General features: G+C 45.0%; 1 protein-coding gene across 1 annotated transcript in view; it reads right to left on the reverse strand.

The window, feature by feature from the left end:
* The window catches only part of LOC136592449 (zinc finger protein 773-like), a 107,929-nt gene that overhangs the window by 77,598 nt on the left and 13,117 nt on the right, over positions 1-17,214 (reverse strand). The window contains exons 2-3 of the mRNA XM_066588601.1: positions 6,880-6,994; positions 6,648-6,785 (exon numbers count right to left, since the gene is read on the reverse strand). Coding sequence (XP_066444698.1) covers positions 6,648-6,785; positions 6,880-6,975 — 234 coding nt within the window. The 5' untranslated portion in view covers positions 6,976-6,994. The remainder of the gene's footprint in view (positions 1-6,647; positions 6,786-6,879; positions 6,995-17,214) is intronic.

Raw genomic sequence — 17,214 nt, forward strand, 5'->3', positions numbered from 1 at the left:
CTCAGGACCAGGCGCCGTATATTAACCGCACCTGGTCCTTAATGGGTAAAACTAGGAGAGATCCGAGAACAGTTTAATTTTCGAGAAGGGCTCTGGGAGCTGAGGCAACTTTCGTGATGTCGAGATTAAAGCCTCGTTAAGATGATAGGAATGAATCCAGGCAATAGTGTCTTGAGGCATTGCCTCCGGTAGGAATCTGGGTTTAGGGAGTCTATGGATTCTATCAATGATAAGGTCCCCTGGAGAAGTGTCGGGGAGAACCTTTAGGATAAGATGTGTGGTAAAGTCTTTTAAATTCTCTGAAGACACAGACTCAGGAATCCCCTGAAATTTAATGTTATTTTGTCTGCTGCGATCTTCAATATCCGCCATTTTTGCCTTTAACCCTTTCTAATCCAATTTGTATCCTGGTTTTCCTAGGGGGCTTACTTTTTTCTGCTGCTCTAAAATGGTGCCATCTGCTGGCTAAAGACAGTACTGCATGAGGTAAAATGTTGGATAGGCTCCGACAGCACAGAGGCTGGCAATATACAGTGAGAGAACGCCGAATGACATCTTCCATCATCAGAGCTGTACAGCATTAAAGGGGTTGTCTCGCGAAAGCAAGTGGAGTTAAGCACTTCTGTATGGCCATATTAATGCACTTTGTAATATACATCGTGCATTAAATATGAGCCATACAGAAGTTATTCACTTACCTTCCCTGCGCTGGCGTCCCCGTCTCCATGGCTCCGTCTAACTTCAGCGTCTAATCGCCCGATTAGACGCGCTTGCGCAGAAGGGTCTTCTGCCTTCGGCTCAGTTCGGCAGCAGCGACGTTCTGGCTCCGCCCCCTTCTACGCGTCATCCCGTAGCTCCGCTCCGTCACGCGTGCCGATTCCAGCCTCCTGATTGGCTGGAATCGGCACATGTGACAGGGGCGGAGCTACGCAATGATGCGTAAAAGGGGGCGGAGCCAGAATGCCGCTGCTGCTGAACTGAGCCGAAGGCAGAAGACCCTTCTGCGCAAGCGCGTCTAATCGGGCGATTAGACGCTGAAGTTAGACGGAGCCATGGAGACGGGGACGCCAGCGCAGGGAAGGTAAGTGAATAACTTCTGTATGGCTCATATTTAATGCACGATGTATATTACAAAGTGCATTAATATGGCCATACAGAAGTGCTTAACCCCACTTGCTTTCGCAAGACAACCCCTTTAAATCATAATGTCTTCAGACGTCAGTCAGTGGATTGGAAAGAGTTAGTCAGTGCACCTCATCTTCCAGAGAATAATGAGCGTCAATAAAGTCATTGGGGGATTATGTCAGCGCTTGCGTTTCATTCTCATTGTGGTCTACTCTCTCTCCTAGGTCATGGACGGACTTAGTAAGAGCAGAACACATGGTTTTCATATCAACGTGAATAGAGCCACTCAAAGACAGTATAATATTTTTAATAAAGTTTTCAAAAGCAGGTTGGTCAGTAGATGGAAATTTTTGGATATGCTCTTTGGATCTCTAAGCCCCCGAAGTAGACAGGAGATTGTCATGGGAATCACTTTGCTGGTAATAGCGTAAAAATTGAGTCTCTGCCAGGAGTGGTTATCCCAGTGCTACTGCCAGGAGGGGTTGCCATAGTGTGCCCTTCAGCTCTCATTGAGTGGGGAGTTACATCAGAGTAATCATTGTGCAGGATATTCCTTACTTCTTCCTCTCCCCTGCACATGATCTTAGGGGTAATAGAGACCCTACAGATACAGCATCTGATAATGTGTACTTGTCCCTTTTTCTGTTATGGACAGTGGATATAGCCGCGGCAGCCACTGCAAAGGACACTGCAGATCCGGGAGAGGAGCGACTGTTATCCGAGGACCTCGCTCCTTCCCCCCAGTCCTCTTACCCACCAGGGGATCCTGCTGACACAGAGGCCCCTCCAGAGGCACCGTCTGATGTTCTCCCCCACTCTCCATCACTGTCGGAGACTGCCATGGGAGCCACCAGGCAAAGTGAAAGTGGTTTTGCAGCTTGCTGGCTGGAATCGGGGATCTCACTGCCACCACTGCTTCTGCTCCCTTTCTATGCATGGGTTAGGCAGGAGGGAAGTCCCCATGGCTTTTGAGTACTCATCCAGCTTGTTGATATTCCTGACGGCAACATTGGGGCAGAACTGCGGTGAGCGTTTTACGCTAGTCTCCCTTGTGTCCACTCCAGAATCCTGCGCAGCAGCCAGGGCCATCTTGGGAGGGATTTCCATGGAAGGGAAGAAGTCTTCCAGCTTCTTTGGTTGGGCTTTAGAAGCCCTAGTTTTGGTAGCCATCAGAGTCCAGAGCCAGACAGTGGTCTGACAGACCACCAGTAGAGAGGAGCGTCTGACCAGACTGTTAGGAGGTGCTGGGACCAGTGGATGTATGAGGGCTCAGGACGCCCCCTACAGACCACAAGTAGAGAGGAGCGTCTGACCAGACTGTTAGAAGGTGTTGGAACCTGTGGTTGGCGGCACACACTGTGACTGGGCTCAGGACGCCCCCTACAGACCACAAGTAGAGAGGAGCGTCTGACCAGACTGTTAGGAGGTGCTGGGACCAGTGGATGGGGGCACACAAGGTGACCTGGCTTAGGACGGCCCTTACAGAGCACCTGTAGAGAGCATCTGAGCAGACCGATAGGAGGTGTTGAGACCAGGGGATGGGGGCACACAAGACGACAGGGCTCAGGATGCCCCCTATAGACCACCAGTAGAGAGGAGCGTCTGACCAGACTGTTAGGAGGTGCTGGGACCAGTGGATGTGGGAGGGCACACAAGGTGACCGGGCTCAGGACGCCCCCTACAGACCACAAGTAGAGAGGAGCGTCTGACCAGACTGTTAGGAGGTGTTGGAACCTGTGGATGGGGGCACACAAGGTGACGGGGGTCAGGACACCCCCTACAGACCACCAGTAGAGAGGAGCGCCTGACCAGAATGTTAGAAGGTGTTGGAACCTGTGGATGGGGGCACACAAGGTGACCTGGCTTAGGACGGCCCTTACAGAGCACCTGTAGAGAGCATCTGAGCAGACCGATAGGAGGTGTTGAGACCAGGGGATGGGGGCACACAAGACGACAGGGCTCAGGATGCCCCCTATAGACCACCAGTAGAGAGGAGCGTCTGACCAGACTGTTAGGAGGTGCTGGGACCAGTGGATGTGGGAGGGCACACAAGGTGACCGGGCTCAGGACGCCCCCTACAGACCACCAGTAGAGAGGAGCGTCTGACCAGACTGTTAGGAGGTGCTGGATGTGGATGTGTGAGGGCACACAAGGTGACGGGGGTCAGGACACCCCCTACAGACCACCAGTAGAGAGGAGCGCCTGACCAGAATGTTAGCAGGTGTTGGGACACGTGGATGGGGGCACACAAGGTGACTGGGCTCAGAACGCCCCCTTCAGAACATCAGTAGAGAGCAGCATCTGATAAGCATCAGCACCTCTGTTTCATTGTCCAGAGACAGGGGGCGCCACTGTCATGCCCCTATGTTTTTTGAAACCATTTCCAGTCATTCAGCTGAAGAACATTTGGTCTTACGGTGCCCATGATCTGTACAACCTTTGACACCTACAGTCGCCTCTGTTCACAGTAATGTTGTGAACGATAAAACTGGATGCCACAGGGGAAACGGAGTTGTAATCAGCAGTCATGAATACAGCTTTAATTTGGGGACTGGCAATGGCCCTGTTTCCAAGCTAGAAGCGGTACAACAAGGTGTGGTATAATAATATTGGTAAAGTGTCAACCAGCTTTCCATGCCAATTTGGGAAAAGCTGGGTTGAACTCCTTAATCTTCATTTCCCTGCCCTCACATGTGCAGCGAACCTTTGATGTACAGTTATCCCAGGAAGTCCATTGTCCAGATGGTCATTAAGTTAGCCATTGACAAAGGGATGTTAATTTGTATGTACTTGTTTGTCCTTATGTTTTACGTAAATCATCTTTTGCATATTTTAATCTAAGTACTGCTACCTCTTTTAGTAGAATAGAATTTAAACTTTACTAGAAGTCCTTAAATGCTTTCAGGGATCCATAACTCTGAGGTGTGGTAACTGTGCGTGTGGTGGCTGACCTACCTTTCGGAAACAGACAGTGGTGGCAGCGAGGTGTGTCGGTGTGTGTTAAGACTTACAGGGTGCAATTTCAATCCCATCGTACACAAGAGCAGGATCTAGGGAGCTGGAACTCAATCGACCTTACGCGTCTGCCCTGTGTGTCGAAATCTCAGAGTGGTGACTGTCAGGCCCATAAACCGCCGTCCATGATGATTGGTCGTAGGAATAGTGTGCAACATCGTGACACAGAGTACTGAGCCTCCATGCCTGCCCGTATCCCATCTTTTTTCCAAGCTAAAGGCGGTTAAACAGTGTACTTAGAGCCTCCATGCCCACCCATATCACATCCTGTATTCAAGCTAGAAGAGGTACAACAAGGTACTTACAGCCTCCATGCCTCCTGTATCACAGATTGTATCCAGGCTAGAAGAGGTACAACAGGGTACTAGAGCCTCGATGCCCACCCGTATCACATCTTGTATCCAAGCTAGAGGAGGTACAACAAGGTCCTAGAGCCTGCATGCCCCCTGTATCACATCTTGTATCCACGCTAGAGGAGGTACAACAGGGTACTAGAGCCTCCATGCTCCCTGTATCACATCTTGTATCCAAGCTAAAGGAGGTACAAGATACTAGAGCATCCACGCCCACCCATATGACATCTTGTATCCAAGCTAGAGGAGGTACAACAGGGTACTAGAGCCTCCATGCCTCCCATATCACATCTTGTATCCAATTTAGAGGCGGTACAACAAGGCACTAGAGCCTCCATTCCCCCGTATCACATCTTGTATCCAAGCTAGAGGAACAACAACAGGGTACTAGAGCCTCCATGCCCACCCGTATCACATCTTGTATCCAAGGTAGAGGAGGTACAACAGGGTAATAGAGCCTCCATACCCACCCATATCACATCTTGTATCCAATGCTAGAGGAGGTACAACAGGGTACTAGAGCCTCCATGCCCACCTGCATCACATCCTGTATCCAAGCTAGAGGAGGTACAACGTGGTACTAGAGCCCTTATGTCCGCCCATTTCACATCCTGTTTCCAAGATAGAGGAGGTATAACAGGGCACTAGAGCTTCCATGCCCGCTCGTATCACATTTTGTATCCAATTTAGAGGCGGTAAAAAAGGGTACTAGAGCATCCATGCCCACCCGTATGACATCTTGAATCCAAGGTAGAGGCGGTACAACAAGGTACTACAGCCTCCACGCCCACCCTTATTACATCTTGTATCCAAGCTAGAGGAGGTACAACAGGGTAATAGAGCCTCCTTGCCTCCCGTATCACATCCTGTATCCAAGCTAGAGGAGGTAGAACAGGGTACTAGAGCCTCCATGCCCACTCGTTTCACATCCTGTTTTCAAGATAGAGGAGGTATAACAAGGTACTAAAGCATCAATGCTCACCCGGTATCACATCTTGTATCCAAAACTAGGGGAGGTACAACAAGGTACTAGAGCCTTCATGCCCACCTGTATCACATTCTGTATCCAAGCTAGAAGAGGTACATCAGGGTACTAGAGCCTCTATGCCCACCCATATCACATCTTGTATCCAAGCTAGATGTGGTACATCAGGGCACTAGAGCCTCTCTTCAAGGGGTCAGTCTTCTACCTGACATGCCGGTAGTGCTCACCTCTCCAGTCAGCAGCTGGCCTCCTCCAACCTGACAGTTAGTAGCCTGCCACCTCCCTGCCGGCAGCGCTCACCCCTCCAGTTAGCAGGCTACGACCTTCCTGTCGGCCGCACTCATCCCTCCAGTTAGCAGGCTGCCACCTCTCTGCCAGCCACGCTCACCCCTCCAGTCAGCAGGCTACCACCTCCGTGCCAGCATCATTGACCTCTCCAATCAGCAGCCTGCCACCTCCCGCCAAACAGTTAGCAGCCTACCACCTCCCTGCAGGCTGCACTCACCTCTCCAGTCAGCAGCCTGCCACCTCCCACCTAACATGTCAGTGGCGTTCAACCTCTCCAGTCAGGAGCCAGCCACCTCACGTCCGACAGTTAGTAGCCTGCCACCTCTCTTCCGGCAGCACTCACCCGTCCAGTTAGCAGGCTACCACCTCCCTGTTGGCCGCACTCACCTCTCCAGTCAGCAGCCTGCCACTTCGGGCCCGACATGCTGGCAGCGCTCACCTCTCCAATCAGCAGCCTGCCACCTCACGCCAAACATACCGGCAGCGCTCACCTCTCCAGTCAGCAGCCTGCCACCTCACGCCCGCCATTCTGGCAGTCCTCACCTCTTTAGTCAGCAGCCTGCCACCTCCCACCTGACATGCCGGTAGTGCTCACCTCTCCAGTCAGGAGCCAGCCACCTCACGCCCAACATGCTGGCAATGCTTACATCTCTAGTCAGCAGCCGGCCACCTCCCACCTGACAGTTAGTAGCCTGCCACCTCTCTGTCGGCCGCACTCACCTCTCCAGTCAGCAGCCTGCCACCTCCCACCCGACATGCTAGCAGCACTCACCTCTCCAGTCAGCACCCCTCCGCTGGCAGTGCTCACTGACATGCTGGCAGTGTTCACCCCTCCAGTCAGCAGCCTGCCACCTCCCACCTGACATGCCAGTAGTGCTCACCTCTCCAGTCAGCAGCTCAGTGATCTTGTTGTTTAGTCCCAGGATTTCCTGATAACGGTTTCCCTCATGTATTAGCGAGTGAGGTGGAGGCACCATTGTTGCACCCTGGTCCGTTACCTTCTTCATTACTATGTACTCCTGTATAGAGAGAGAGAAACCGATATCATTTATACATTCCCCTCACCTCTGCAGTCTTTGCTTTAGTAAAACAAGTCTTTATGGGATCCCTCACCTCTCCAGTTAGCAGGTAGATCATCTCTAAAGTGAGGTTTAATATCCTCTCAGCCAAATGATTTCTGTCCTTGTCCATCCTTAGTCGGTCAGCCATGGAGAGAATTCTTAAAAAACTAGAGGCGGAAAGAGAGCGCGAATTAGAAAACACAAGAGACCGCACTAACCGGAGGTTACACGCCAGACAACGCTCCATCACCTCTACCATGAGAAGAAGGGTGCCAAGAACACAGGCCATAATAACTGGGGACAGAGAGTGGGCTGCGGGTATGTCCGGTAAATGTTACTGCGCTGCAATACCAGGCAATACCACAAACAGAGTTGTGGTGCTATACCTGAGAAACAATGAAGGATCTAGAACTATATATAACCTTGTATCAATATAAACAAAGGATAGTATACACCTATATAATGTTCCTAGAGTGAAGAGTATAGGAGTACTAACAGTATATACAGTGCTCAGAATCTTCTGTCAGATGTCGGTCTATGAACTGCAGAATCAAGTGCCACTTGCACCGCGGCAATCTACCTGCTGTCAAAGTCACCATGTTCACCTGTGACTACCAAGTGTTGTCTTTTGCTGTGCAGAGGTCCGTGTATTACCTGGTGCCGCGTTACTGATCACAAGAAATCACATGCAGCAGTGAATATACAATACATATAGACACAATGTAACATAGTATGTTAGGTTGAAGGGAGACGATGTCTATCAAGTTCAATACCCCTTGTTGATCCAGAAAAAGGCAAAAACCCCAATGAAGCAGAAGCCAAGTAGCCCATTTGGAGGAAAAAGATTCCTTCCTGACTTTATAATGGCAGTCAGAATAATCCCTGGATCAACGTTTGATAGTCCCACTTGACTCCAAGACCCGGATCCGCAACTCCACTGGTCATCTAATGTCTATATCCTGTAATATAATAACATTCTAGAAAGACATCTAGTCCCTCTTAAACTCTTCTATGGATCCTGCCATCACCATGTCCTCAGGTCGAGAGTTCCACAGTCTCACTGCTCTTACAGTAAAGAACCCCCTTCTGTGTTGGCAATGAAACCTGCTTTCTTCTAGACGAAGCGGATGCCCTCTTGTTACCGTCGCAGTCCTGGGTATAAACAGCTCATGGGAGAGATCCTCGTATCGTCCCCTTATGTATTTATACAGAGTTATTTGGTCGCCCCTTAACCGTCTTTTTTCCAGGGTAAAAATCCTAGTTTCAATGCCTCTCTGGGTATTCCAGTCCTCCTAGTCCATTTATTAGTTTAGTCGCCCTTCTTTGAACCCCTCAAGCACTGCAACATCTTTCCCGAGTACCAGTGTCCAGAACTGTACACAGTACTCCATGTGGGGCCTAACAAGTGCCTTATATAGTGGGAGGATAATGTTCTCATCCCTTGCCCCTATACCTCTTTTAATGCACCCCAAGACTTTATTAGCTTTTGCAGCAGCTGACTGGCATTGGTTGCTCTAGTTAAGTCTACAATCCACTAGTACCCCTAGGTCTTTTTCCATCTCATTTTTCCCTAGCAGTACCCATTTAGTGTGTATTGGTGACATCCATTTCTCCTGCCCATGTACAGAACCTTAAATCTATCAACATTGTTGTATCCAAGTCCCCAGCTTATCTAGGTCCGTTTGTAGACGCATATTGTCCTCCGTTGTATTAATTATATTATATACTAGCTGATATACCCAGCATTACCCGAGTTAATTTGATACAGGTGTTTAACTGTTGTCTGCACGGACAATTTTATGAAGTCAAGGTTACTTTAGAGTAACCGAGGAATAAAATATGTGTACACATAGAGGAGCGTTAGATTCTCCTCAGGCTGCATGTACCGATATCCCTCTGCAGAATGTGCCCCCCCCCTCCCACTCTCCTCATTTTGGACCTAAAGAATGCTCACGCCAAATTTCACGCTTGTATAACACAGAGACGTTACATTACATAGGGGTGCACGTACTTTTGTCATTGGCATTTACTAATCAAGTTGTGACCCATTTACTTTTCCTATTGAGGACCTAAAGAATGCTCCTGTCAAATTTCATGTTTGTATGACACTGGGAAGTTGGAGAATTAGTGGCGAATCAGTCAGTGAGTGAGGGCTTTCATCTTTATTTATATACTAGCTGATATACCCGGCTTCGCCCGAGTTCATTTGGTACTGGTGTTTATCTGGTGTTCACACGGAAAATCTTATGAAGTCATGGTTACTTTAGAGATACCGAGGAAAAACATATGTTCACCATTTTGCATAGTTCTCTGCGTTACCCAGGAAACACCATGGGAGGTAACCATGCGACATTTCCTTTATATAAAATGACATCAGGAAGTGAGAGAATTAGATTCCATACGTAAAATTTGGACGCTAATTCTTTTGCGCTTAGAATTGAATAATCGAGTTGGGACCTATTAACTTTTCCTATGTATGACATAATAATCAATGCCCGTGCCAAATCTCAAGTAAGAAAATTAGATTACGTACGTAAAATTTGGACGCTAATTCTTTTGCGCATAGAATTGAATATTCGAGTTGGGACCCATTAACTTTTCCTATTTATGACATCAATGCTCGTGCCAAATTTCATGTTTCTACGATACCGGAAAGTGAGAAAAAAACATTCCGTACGTAAAATTTGGACGCTAATTCTTTTGCGCATAGAATTGAATAATCAAGTTGGGACCTATTAACTTTTCCTATTTATGACATTCAATGCGCGTGCCAAATTTTCAGTTTCTATGACATTGGGAAGTGAGAGATTTAGATTATGTACGTAAAATTTCGACACCAATTCTTTTGCACTAGAATTGAATAATCGAGTTGGGACCCAATTACTTTTCCTATTTTGGAGATAATCTATGCTTGTGCCAAAATTCATGTTTCTACGACATCGGGAAGTTGGAGAACTTTTGGCGAGTCAGTCAGTCAATCAGTCAATCAGTGAGTGAGTCAGTGAGGGCTTTCGTCTCTCTTTATATATATATATATATATATATATATATATATATATATATATATATATATATATTATATATATATATATTAGCTGATATACCCGGCTTCGCCCGAGTTAATTTGGTACTCTTGTTTATCTGGTGTTCACACGGAAAATCTTATGAAGTCGTGGTTACTTTAGAGATACCGGAAAAACATATGTTCACCATTTTGCATAGTTCTCTGCGGTACCCAGGAAACACCACGGGGAGGTAACCATGCGACGTTTCCTTTATATAAAATGACATCAGGAAGTGAGAGAATTAGATTCCATATGTAAAATTTGGACGCTAATTCTTTTGCACTTAGAATTGAATAATCGAGTTGGGACCCATTAACTTGTCACCGAAAGGACCAAAAATAATAAAACTTAGCTTTTATTGATTTTTAAATAATAAAAAGGCGTCCTTATATTTTCTCATATGTGCTAAAAGTCACACAATAATTAAAAACAGTAGGGCTTAGATATATAGATGAACACTACTCTGTCCCAACAATCTAGGTGCATTGGCCGGGAATCGAACCCGGGCCTCCCGCGTGGCAGGCAAGAATTCTACCACTTCTACCACTTTTGTATTCCCTGATGTCTTTTTCTATCCAGGGTTACTCAGATTTCTATTTGTCAATGACTTGCACCACCAGATGTTTATTAAAGTGTGGTGAAGCACTCACTGTCAGTGACCTTGAACACTTTTAGTTCTCTATCACAGGGTAGGCCTGATGTCCTCTGATTAGTCACGGTACAGTGATGTCTGTTAATCTACAGTCAGTAATATTGTACCTGACACACATTTACTAGTACTGTCGTCCCATTTATAACAGTTGCTCATTAATATTGCTTGGGTCGTATTTGTTCTTATTATTTCTAGAACAATATCGCGGTGATTGATTTATATAGAAATCACCCCGATATGTCACCATTAGGTGTTAAGTCCGGAGTATGTTTTTGTATAACGCAGACCCAAGCTTATATTGGCTTGATACTCTATGGTATTCCCTTATGCCTATGACTGATCGCATGAGCCATTCATTTCTTATGGCTCATGTGATTATATACCAAGGTTAATTGCAACCAGACGACAGTTTCAGTGATTATCAAGGATAGAGATAAGTTGTTCCAAATAATAGTGTGTTTTCAATATGTTCTCTCTCCTACTTATACATAGGCTCTATTCCGGAGAGATGATGCTCCCACTTGTATAAGTGATTATTACAGGTAGAACATATATAAGATGAATAAAGACAGTGGCTGCATTACATGGAACAGCTGCAGTATTCATCTATGAGCTACTCATCCTTCAGGATTTAAATAGCTGCATTAAAATGCTCTGTCCCAACAATCTAGGTGTATTGGCCGGGAATCAAACCCGGGTCTCCCGCGTGGCAGGTGAGAATTCTACCACTTCTACCACTTTTGTATTCCCTGATGTCTTTTTCTATCCAGGGTTACTCAGATTTCTATTTGTCAATATGTTCTCTCTCCTACTTATACATAGGCTCTATTCCGGAGAGATGATGCTCCCACTTGTATAAGTGATTATTACAGGTAGAACATATATAAGATGAATAAAGACAGTGGCTGCATTAAATGGAACAGCTGCAGTATTCATCTATGAGCTACTCATCCTTCAGGATTTAAATAGCTGCAATAAAATGCACATAGATAGTTTGGTGGTAGCCCAGAATGAATTCTAGGCTATCACCTATATCCAATGCCCTTTTGGATAAATCTCTGTCTCTGTATATGCAGTCTGTTGTGATGCACCAACAGCTGCTGACTAGAGTAATAATGATAGACTCTGTCTGTTATAGTTGTAGTTGTATATGTCTACGTGGGTTGCATTATGATGAACATACAACCCCCACATAGATTAGTTCTTATGGAGAGAATCGGCCCATGGAACCTATCCCTCCCTCTCCATTAACTTTTCCTATTTATGACATAATCAATGCTCGTGCCAAATTTCACATTTCTATGAAACCGGAAAGTGAGAAAATTACATTCCGTATGTAAAATTTGGACGCTAATTCTTTTGCGCATAGAATTGAATAATCAAGTTGGGACCCATTAACTTTTCCTATTTATGACATATTCAATGCCCGTGCCAAATTTTAAGTTTCTATGACATTGGGAAGTGAGAGATTTAAATTTCATACGTAAAATGTGGACGCTAATTCTTTTGCGCTTAGAATTGAACAATCGAGGTGGGACCCATTAACTTTTCCTATTTATAACATAATCAATGCCTGTTCCAAATGTCATGTTTCTATGACACCAAGAAGTGAAAGAATTAGATTCCGTACGTAAAATTTGGACGCTAGTTCTTTTGTGGTAGAATTGAATAATCAAGTTGGGACCCATTAGCTTTTCCAATTCATGACATAATCAATGCTCGTGCCACATTTCATGTTTCTATGACACCGGAAAGTAAGAAAATTACATTCCGTACGTAAAATTTGGACGCGAATTCTTTTGCACATAGAATTGAATAATCAAGTTGGGACCCATTAACTTTTCCTATTTATGACATATTCAATGCCCGTGCCAAATTTTAAGTTTCTATGACATTGGGAAGTGAGAGATTTAAATTTCATATGTAAAATGTGGACGCTAATTCTTTTGCGCTTAGAATTGAACAATCGAGGTAACATAGTAACATAGTATGTAAGGCTGAATGAAGACATTGTCCATCTAGTCCAGCCTGTCTATCGTACTTTGTTGATCCAGAGGAAGGCAAAAAAAACCCGAGGCCAGAAACCAATTAGCCCTTTCGGGGAAAAAATTCCTTCCCGACTCCCTAATGGCAATCAGACTGTTCCCTGGATCAACCCCTAATAGTTCCTACCTGCCTATATACCCGGATTGACACTTCACCTAATATTTATATCCTGTAATATCCTTCTTCTCCAGAAAGACATCAAGTCCCCTTTTAAACGCCTCTGTGGATTTTGCCATCACCACTTCCTCCGGTAGAGAGTTCCATAGTCTCACTGCTCTTACAGTAAAGAATCCCCTTCTATGTTGGTGATGAAACCTACTTTCCTCTAATCGTAGCGGATGTCCTCTTGTTACCGTCGTGGTCCTGGGTGTAAACAGATCGCGGGAGAGATCCATGTGTTGTCCCCTCATGTAATTATACATAGTTATTTGGTCCCCTCTTAACCTTTTTTCTAGAGTAAATAGTCCCAATTTGGATAGCCTCTCTGGGTATTCCAGTCCCGTCATTCCATGTATTAGTTTAGTTGCCCTTCTTTGAACCCCCTCAAGCACTGTGACATCTTTCCTGAGCACCGGTGTCCAGAATTGTACGCAGTATTCCATGTGAGGCCTGACAAGTGCCTTATATAATGGAAGGATGATGTTTTCGTCCTTCGCCCCTATACCTCTTTTAATGCACCCCAAGACTTTATTTGCCTTTGTAGCAGCTGACTGGCATTGGTTACTCCAGTTTAGTCTATTATCCACTAATACCCCTAGATCCTTTTCCATATCACTTTTCCCTAGTGGTACCCCATTTAGTGTATATTGGTGACATCCGTTCCTCCTACCCATGTGCATTGTCTTACATTTTTCAACATTGAACTTCATTTGCCATTTTTCTGCCCAAGCCCCCAGCTTATCTCGGTCCGTTTGTAGCCGCACATTGTCCTCCGTTGTATTAATTATATTCTATAATTTTGTGTCATCTGCAAATACTGATATTTTGCTGTGCAGCCCCTCTACCAGGTCATTGATAAATATGTTGAACAGAGTGGGGCCTAATACTGAACCTTGTGGCCCCCACTAGCGACTATGGTCCAATCAGAGTACGCACCATTTATTACCACCCTCTGCTTTCTATCATTGAGCCAATTTTCTACCCACTTACACACGTTTTCGCCCAGTCCGAGCTGCCTCATTTTGTATATTAGCCTATTATGTGGCACGGTGTCAAAGGCTTTAGAGAAGTCCAAATATACAAGATCAATAGATTCTCCCTGGTCCAGCTTAGAGCTTACTTCATCGTAGAAGCTGATCAGATTTGTCTGACATGATCGCCCCTTCATGAATCCATGCTGGTGAGGAGTTATTCCCTTGTTTTCCTTGAGGTACTCATCGATGGCGTCTCTCAGAATCCCCTCGAAAATTTTTCCCGTTACTGAAGTGAGACTTACTGGCCTGTAGTTTCCAGGCTCACTTTTGCTCCCTTTTTTGTAAATTGGAACCACGTTGGCAATGCGCCAATCCAATGGTACTATACCGGTCTTGATAGTGTCTAGAAATATTAGGTATAGCGGCCTAGCTATCTTGTCACTTAGTTCCCTTAGTATCCTTGGGTGTAATCCATCTGGGGCCGGAGATTTATCAATTTTAGTTTTCTTTAGACGCTTCCGCACCTCCTCCTGTGTTAGGTATGAGATGTTTTGTGAGGGGTTCGTTTTATTCCCCTGTAGCTCGTGTGGCATTTCCTTTTCTTTTGTGAATACACTTGAGAAGAAACTGTTTGATGATGACGAAGGGAAAGCAAATCTACTAATGACTTCTCCTGCATTGTTTTTTAACGGGCCATCGCTCTGCCTGCAAATCCTTTTGCTGTTAATGTAGTTGAAAAATAGCTTCGGGTTGTTTTTGCTCTCTTTGGCGATCAGTCTTTCCGCCTCCTCCTTGGCAGTTTTGATCGTATCTTTGCATATTTTGTTTTTTTCCCTGTACGATTTTAGCGCTTCTTCGCTGCCTTGTTGCTTTAGTAGTTTGAACGCTTTCTTCTTTTCGTTTATTGCCCCTCTTACCGTCTTGTCGAGCCACATTGGTTTCCTTTTAGTTGAGTTCCTTTTATTTTTAAAGGGAATGAACTGCTCACATGAGGCAATTAGGATTCTTTTGAACTTTTCCCATTTTTCCTCCGTACTGATATTTTTGAGGATGTTGTCCCAATTAATGTTACCGATAGTAGTTCTAAGCTCATCAAATTTTGCTTTACTAAAGTTTAGTTTCTTTGTCGCTCCCTGATAAGGCTTCCTATGGATTGACAGCTGGAAGTTGATTATATTGTGGTCACTGTTCCCCAAGTGCCCCTCAACCTGTACCCCCTTTATTTGGTCCGGTTTGTTAGTTAGTACTAGGTCCAGAATGGCCCTCCCTCTAGTTGGTTCCTGCACAAGTTGGTTCAGGTAATTGTCTTTAATTACTCTCAAGAATTTGTCACCCCTGTGAGATTTGCAGGTTTCCTTCTCCCATGTTATATCTGGATAATTAAAGTCCCCCATGATAATTACTTCATTGCGCTTTGACACCTCTTCTATCTGCCTTAGTAGTAAGTTTTCAGTTTCTTCTGTTGCTTTTGGTGGTCTATAGAAGACCCCTATCAGGATTTTGTTATTTTTTTTCTCCCTGTATTTCAACCCACAGAGATTCCACCTGTTCGTCTCCTACCCCTATATCCTCCCGTAGCCTCGGCTTCAAGTTCGATTTGACGTACAGACATACCCCTCCCCCTTTCTGGTTCCTTCGGTCTCTTCTGAAGAGATTGTACCCCTGCAAGTTCACCGCCCAATCGCACTTATCGTCAAGCCATGTTTCCGTTATTCCGACTATATCATAGTTTTCATCAGTCATTCTCGCTTCAAGCTCACCCACTTTGCCAATCAGACACCTTGCATTCGTGGTCATACAATTTATATCATTTTTTTTGTTTTTTAAATTTGTTTTGTTTCTATTCGTACTTATGTCTGATCTATCAATTCTAACTGTACTAACCCCACCCCCTGCTCGACCCCCATTCCCTTTGCTTGGACCCGGATCGCTAGTTACACTGGCTACCCCACTATTTCTCATTTTACCCTCCCCCCCAGTCCCTAGTTTAAACACTCCTCCAGCCTTCTAGCCATCTTATCCCCCAGCACAGCTGCACCCTCCCCATTAAGATGCAGCCCGTCCCTACGGGGGACCCATTAACTTTTCCTATTTATGACATAATCAATGCCCGTTCCAAATGTCATGTTTCTATGACACCAAGAAGTGAGAGAATTAGATTCCGTACGTAAAATTTGGACGCTAGTTCTTTTGTGGTAGAACTGAATAATCAAGTTGGGACCCATTAGCTTTTCCTATTTATGACATAATCAATGCTCGTGCCAAATTTCACGTTTCTATGACACTGGAAAGTGAGAAAAATACATTCCGTACGTAAAATTTGGACGCTAATTCTTTTGCGCATAGAATTGAATAATCGAGTTGGGACCCATTAACTTTTTCTATTTATGACATAATCAATGCTCTTGCCAAGTTTTAAGTTTCTATGACATTGGGAAGTGAGAGATTTAGATTATGTACGTAAAATTTCGACGCTAATTCTTTTGCACTAGAATTGAATAATCGAGTTGGGACCCAATTACTTTTCCTATTTTGGAGATAATCTATGCTTGTGCCAAATTTCATGTTTCTACGACATCGGGAAGTTGGAGAACTTTTGGCGAGTCAGTGAGTGAGTGAGTGAGTGAGTCAGTGAGGGCTTTCGTCTTTATATATATATATATATATATAGATATCGTCGGCAAATATTGATATTTTACTGTGCAGTCCTATCAGGTCATTGATAGATATATTGAACAGAATGGGCCCTTACACTGAGCCCTGTGGCCCCCCAATAGCGACCGTGCATGTAACACTATATAGAATACACACAGGGGACTTTATTAAGACCACCAATTCATAGGCAGGCCTGACAATGCACCCAATGTAGAAGAGGCAGGCGTCTCCATGCACCCAAACACGAATGTACAGACACTCCTTTTCTGGTGTAATTCACACAAGTTCCTGGAATCTATATAAAGCTGAAAGCCCTGACTGACTGACTGACTCACTCCCTGACTCACTCCCTGACTCACTCCCTGACTCACTCCCTGACTCCCCAAAAGTTCTCCAACTTCCCGATGTCGTAGAAACGTACATAATCTAAAATCTGTCACTTCCCAATGCCTCAGAAACTTAAAATTTGGCACGGGCATTGATTATGACATAAATAGGAAAAGCTAATGGGTCCCAACACGATTATTCAATTCTATGCGCAAAAGAATTAGCGTCCAAATTTTACGTACGGAATCTAATTTCTTTCCTTTCCGGTGTCATAGAAACAGGAAATTTGGCACGAGCATTGATTATGTCATAAATAAGAAAAGCTAATGGGTCCCAACTCCATTATTCAATTCTATGCGCAAAAGAATTAGCGTCCACATTTTACGTACGGAATGTAATTTTTTCACTTTCCGGTGTCATAGAAACGGGAAATTTGGCACGAGCATTGATTATGTCATACATAGGAAAAGCTAATGGGTCCCAACTCGATTCAATTCTAGCGCAAAAGA

The sequence above is a fragment of the Eleutherodactylus coqui genome, chromosome 1, assembly GCF_035609145.1.
Source record: "Eleutherodactylus coqui strain aEleCoq1 chromosome 1, aEleCoq1.hap1, whole genome shotgun sequence".
Classification (NCBI taxonomy): Eukaryota; Metazoa; Chordata; class Amphibia; order Anura; family Eleutherodactylidae; genus Eleutherodactylus; species Eleutherodactylus coqui.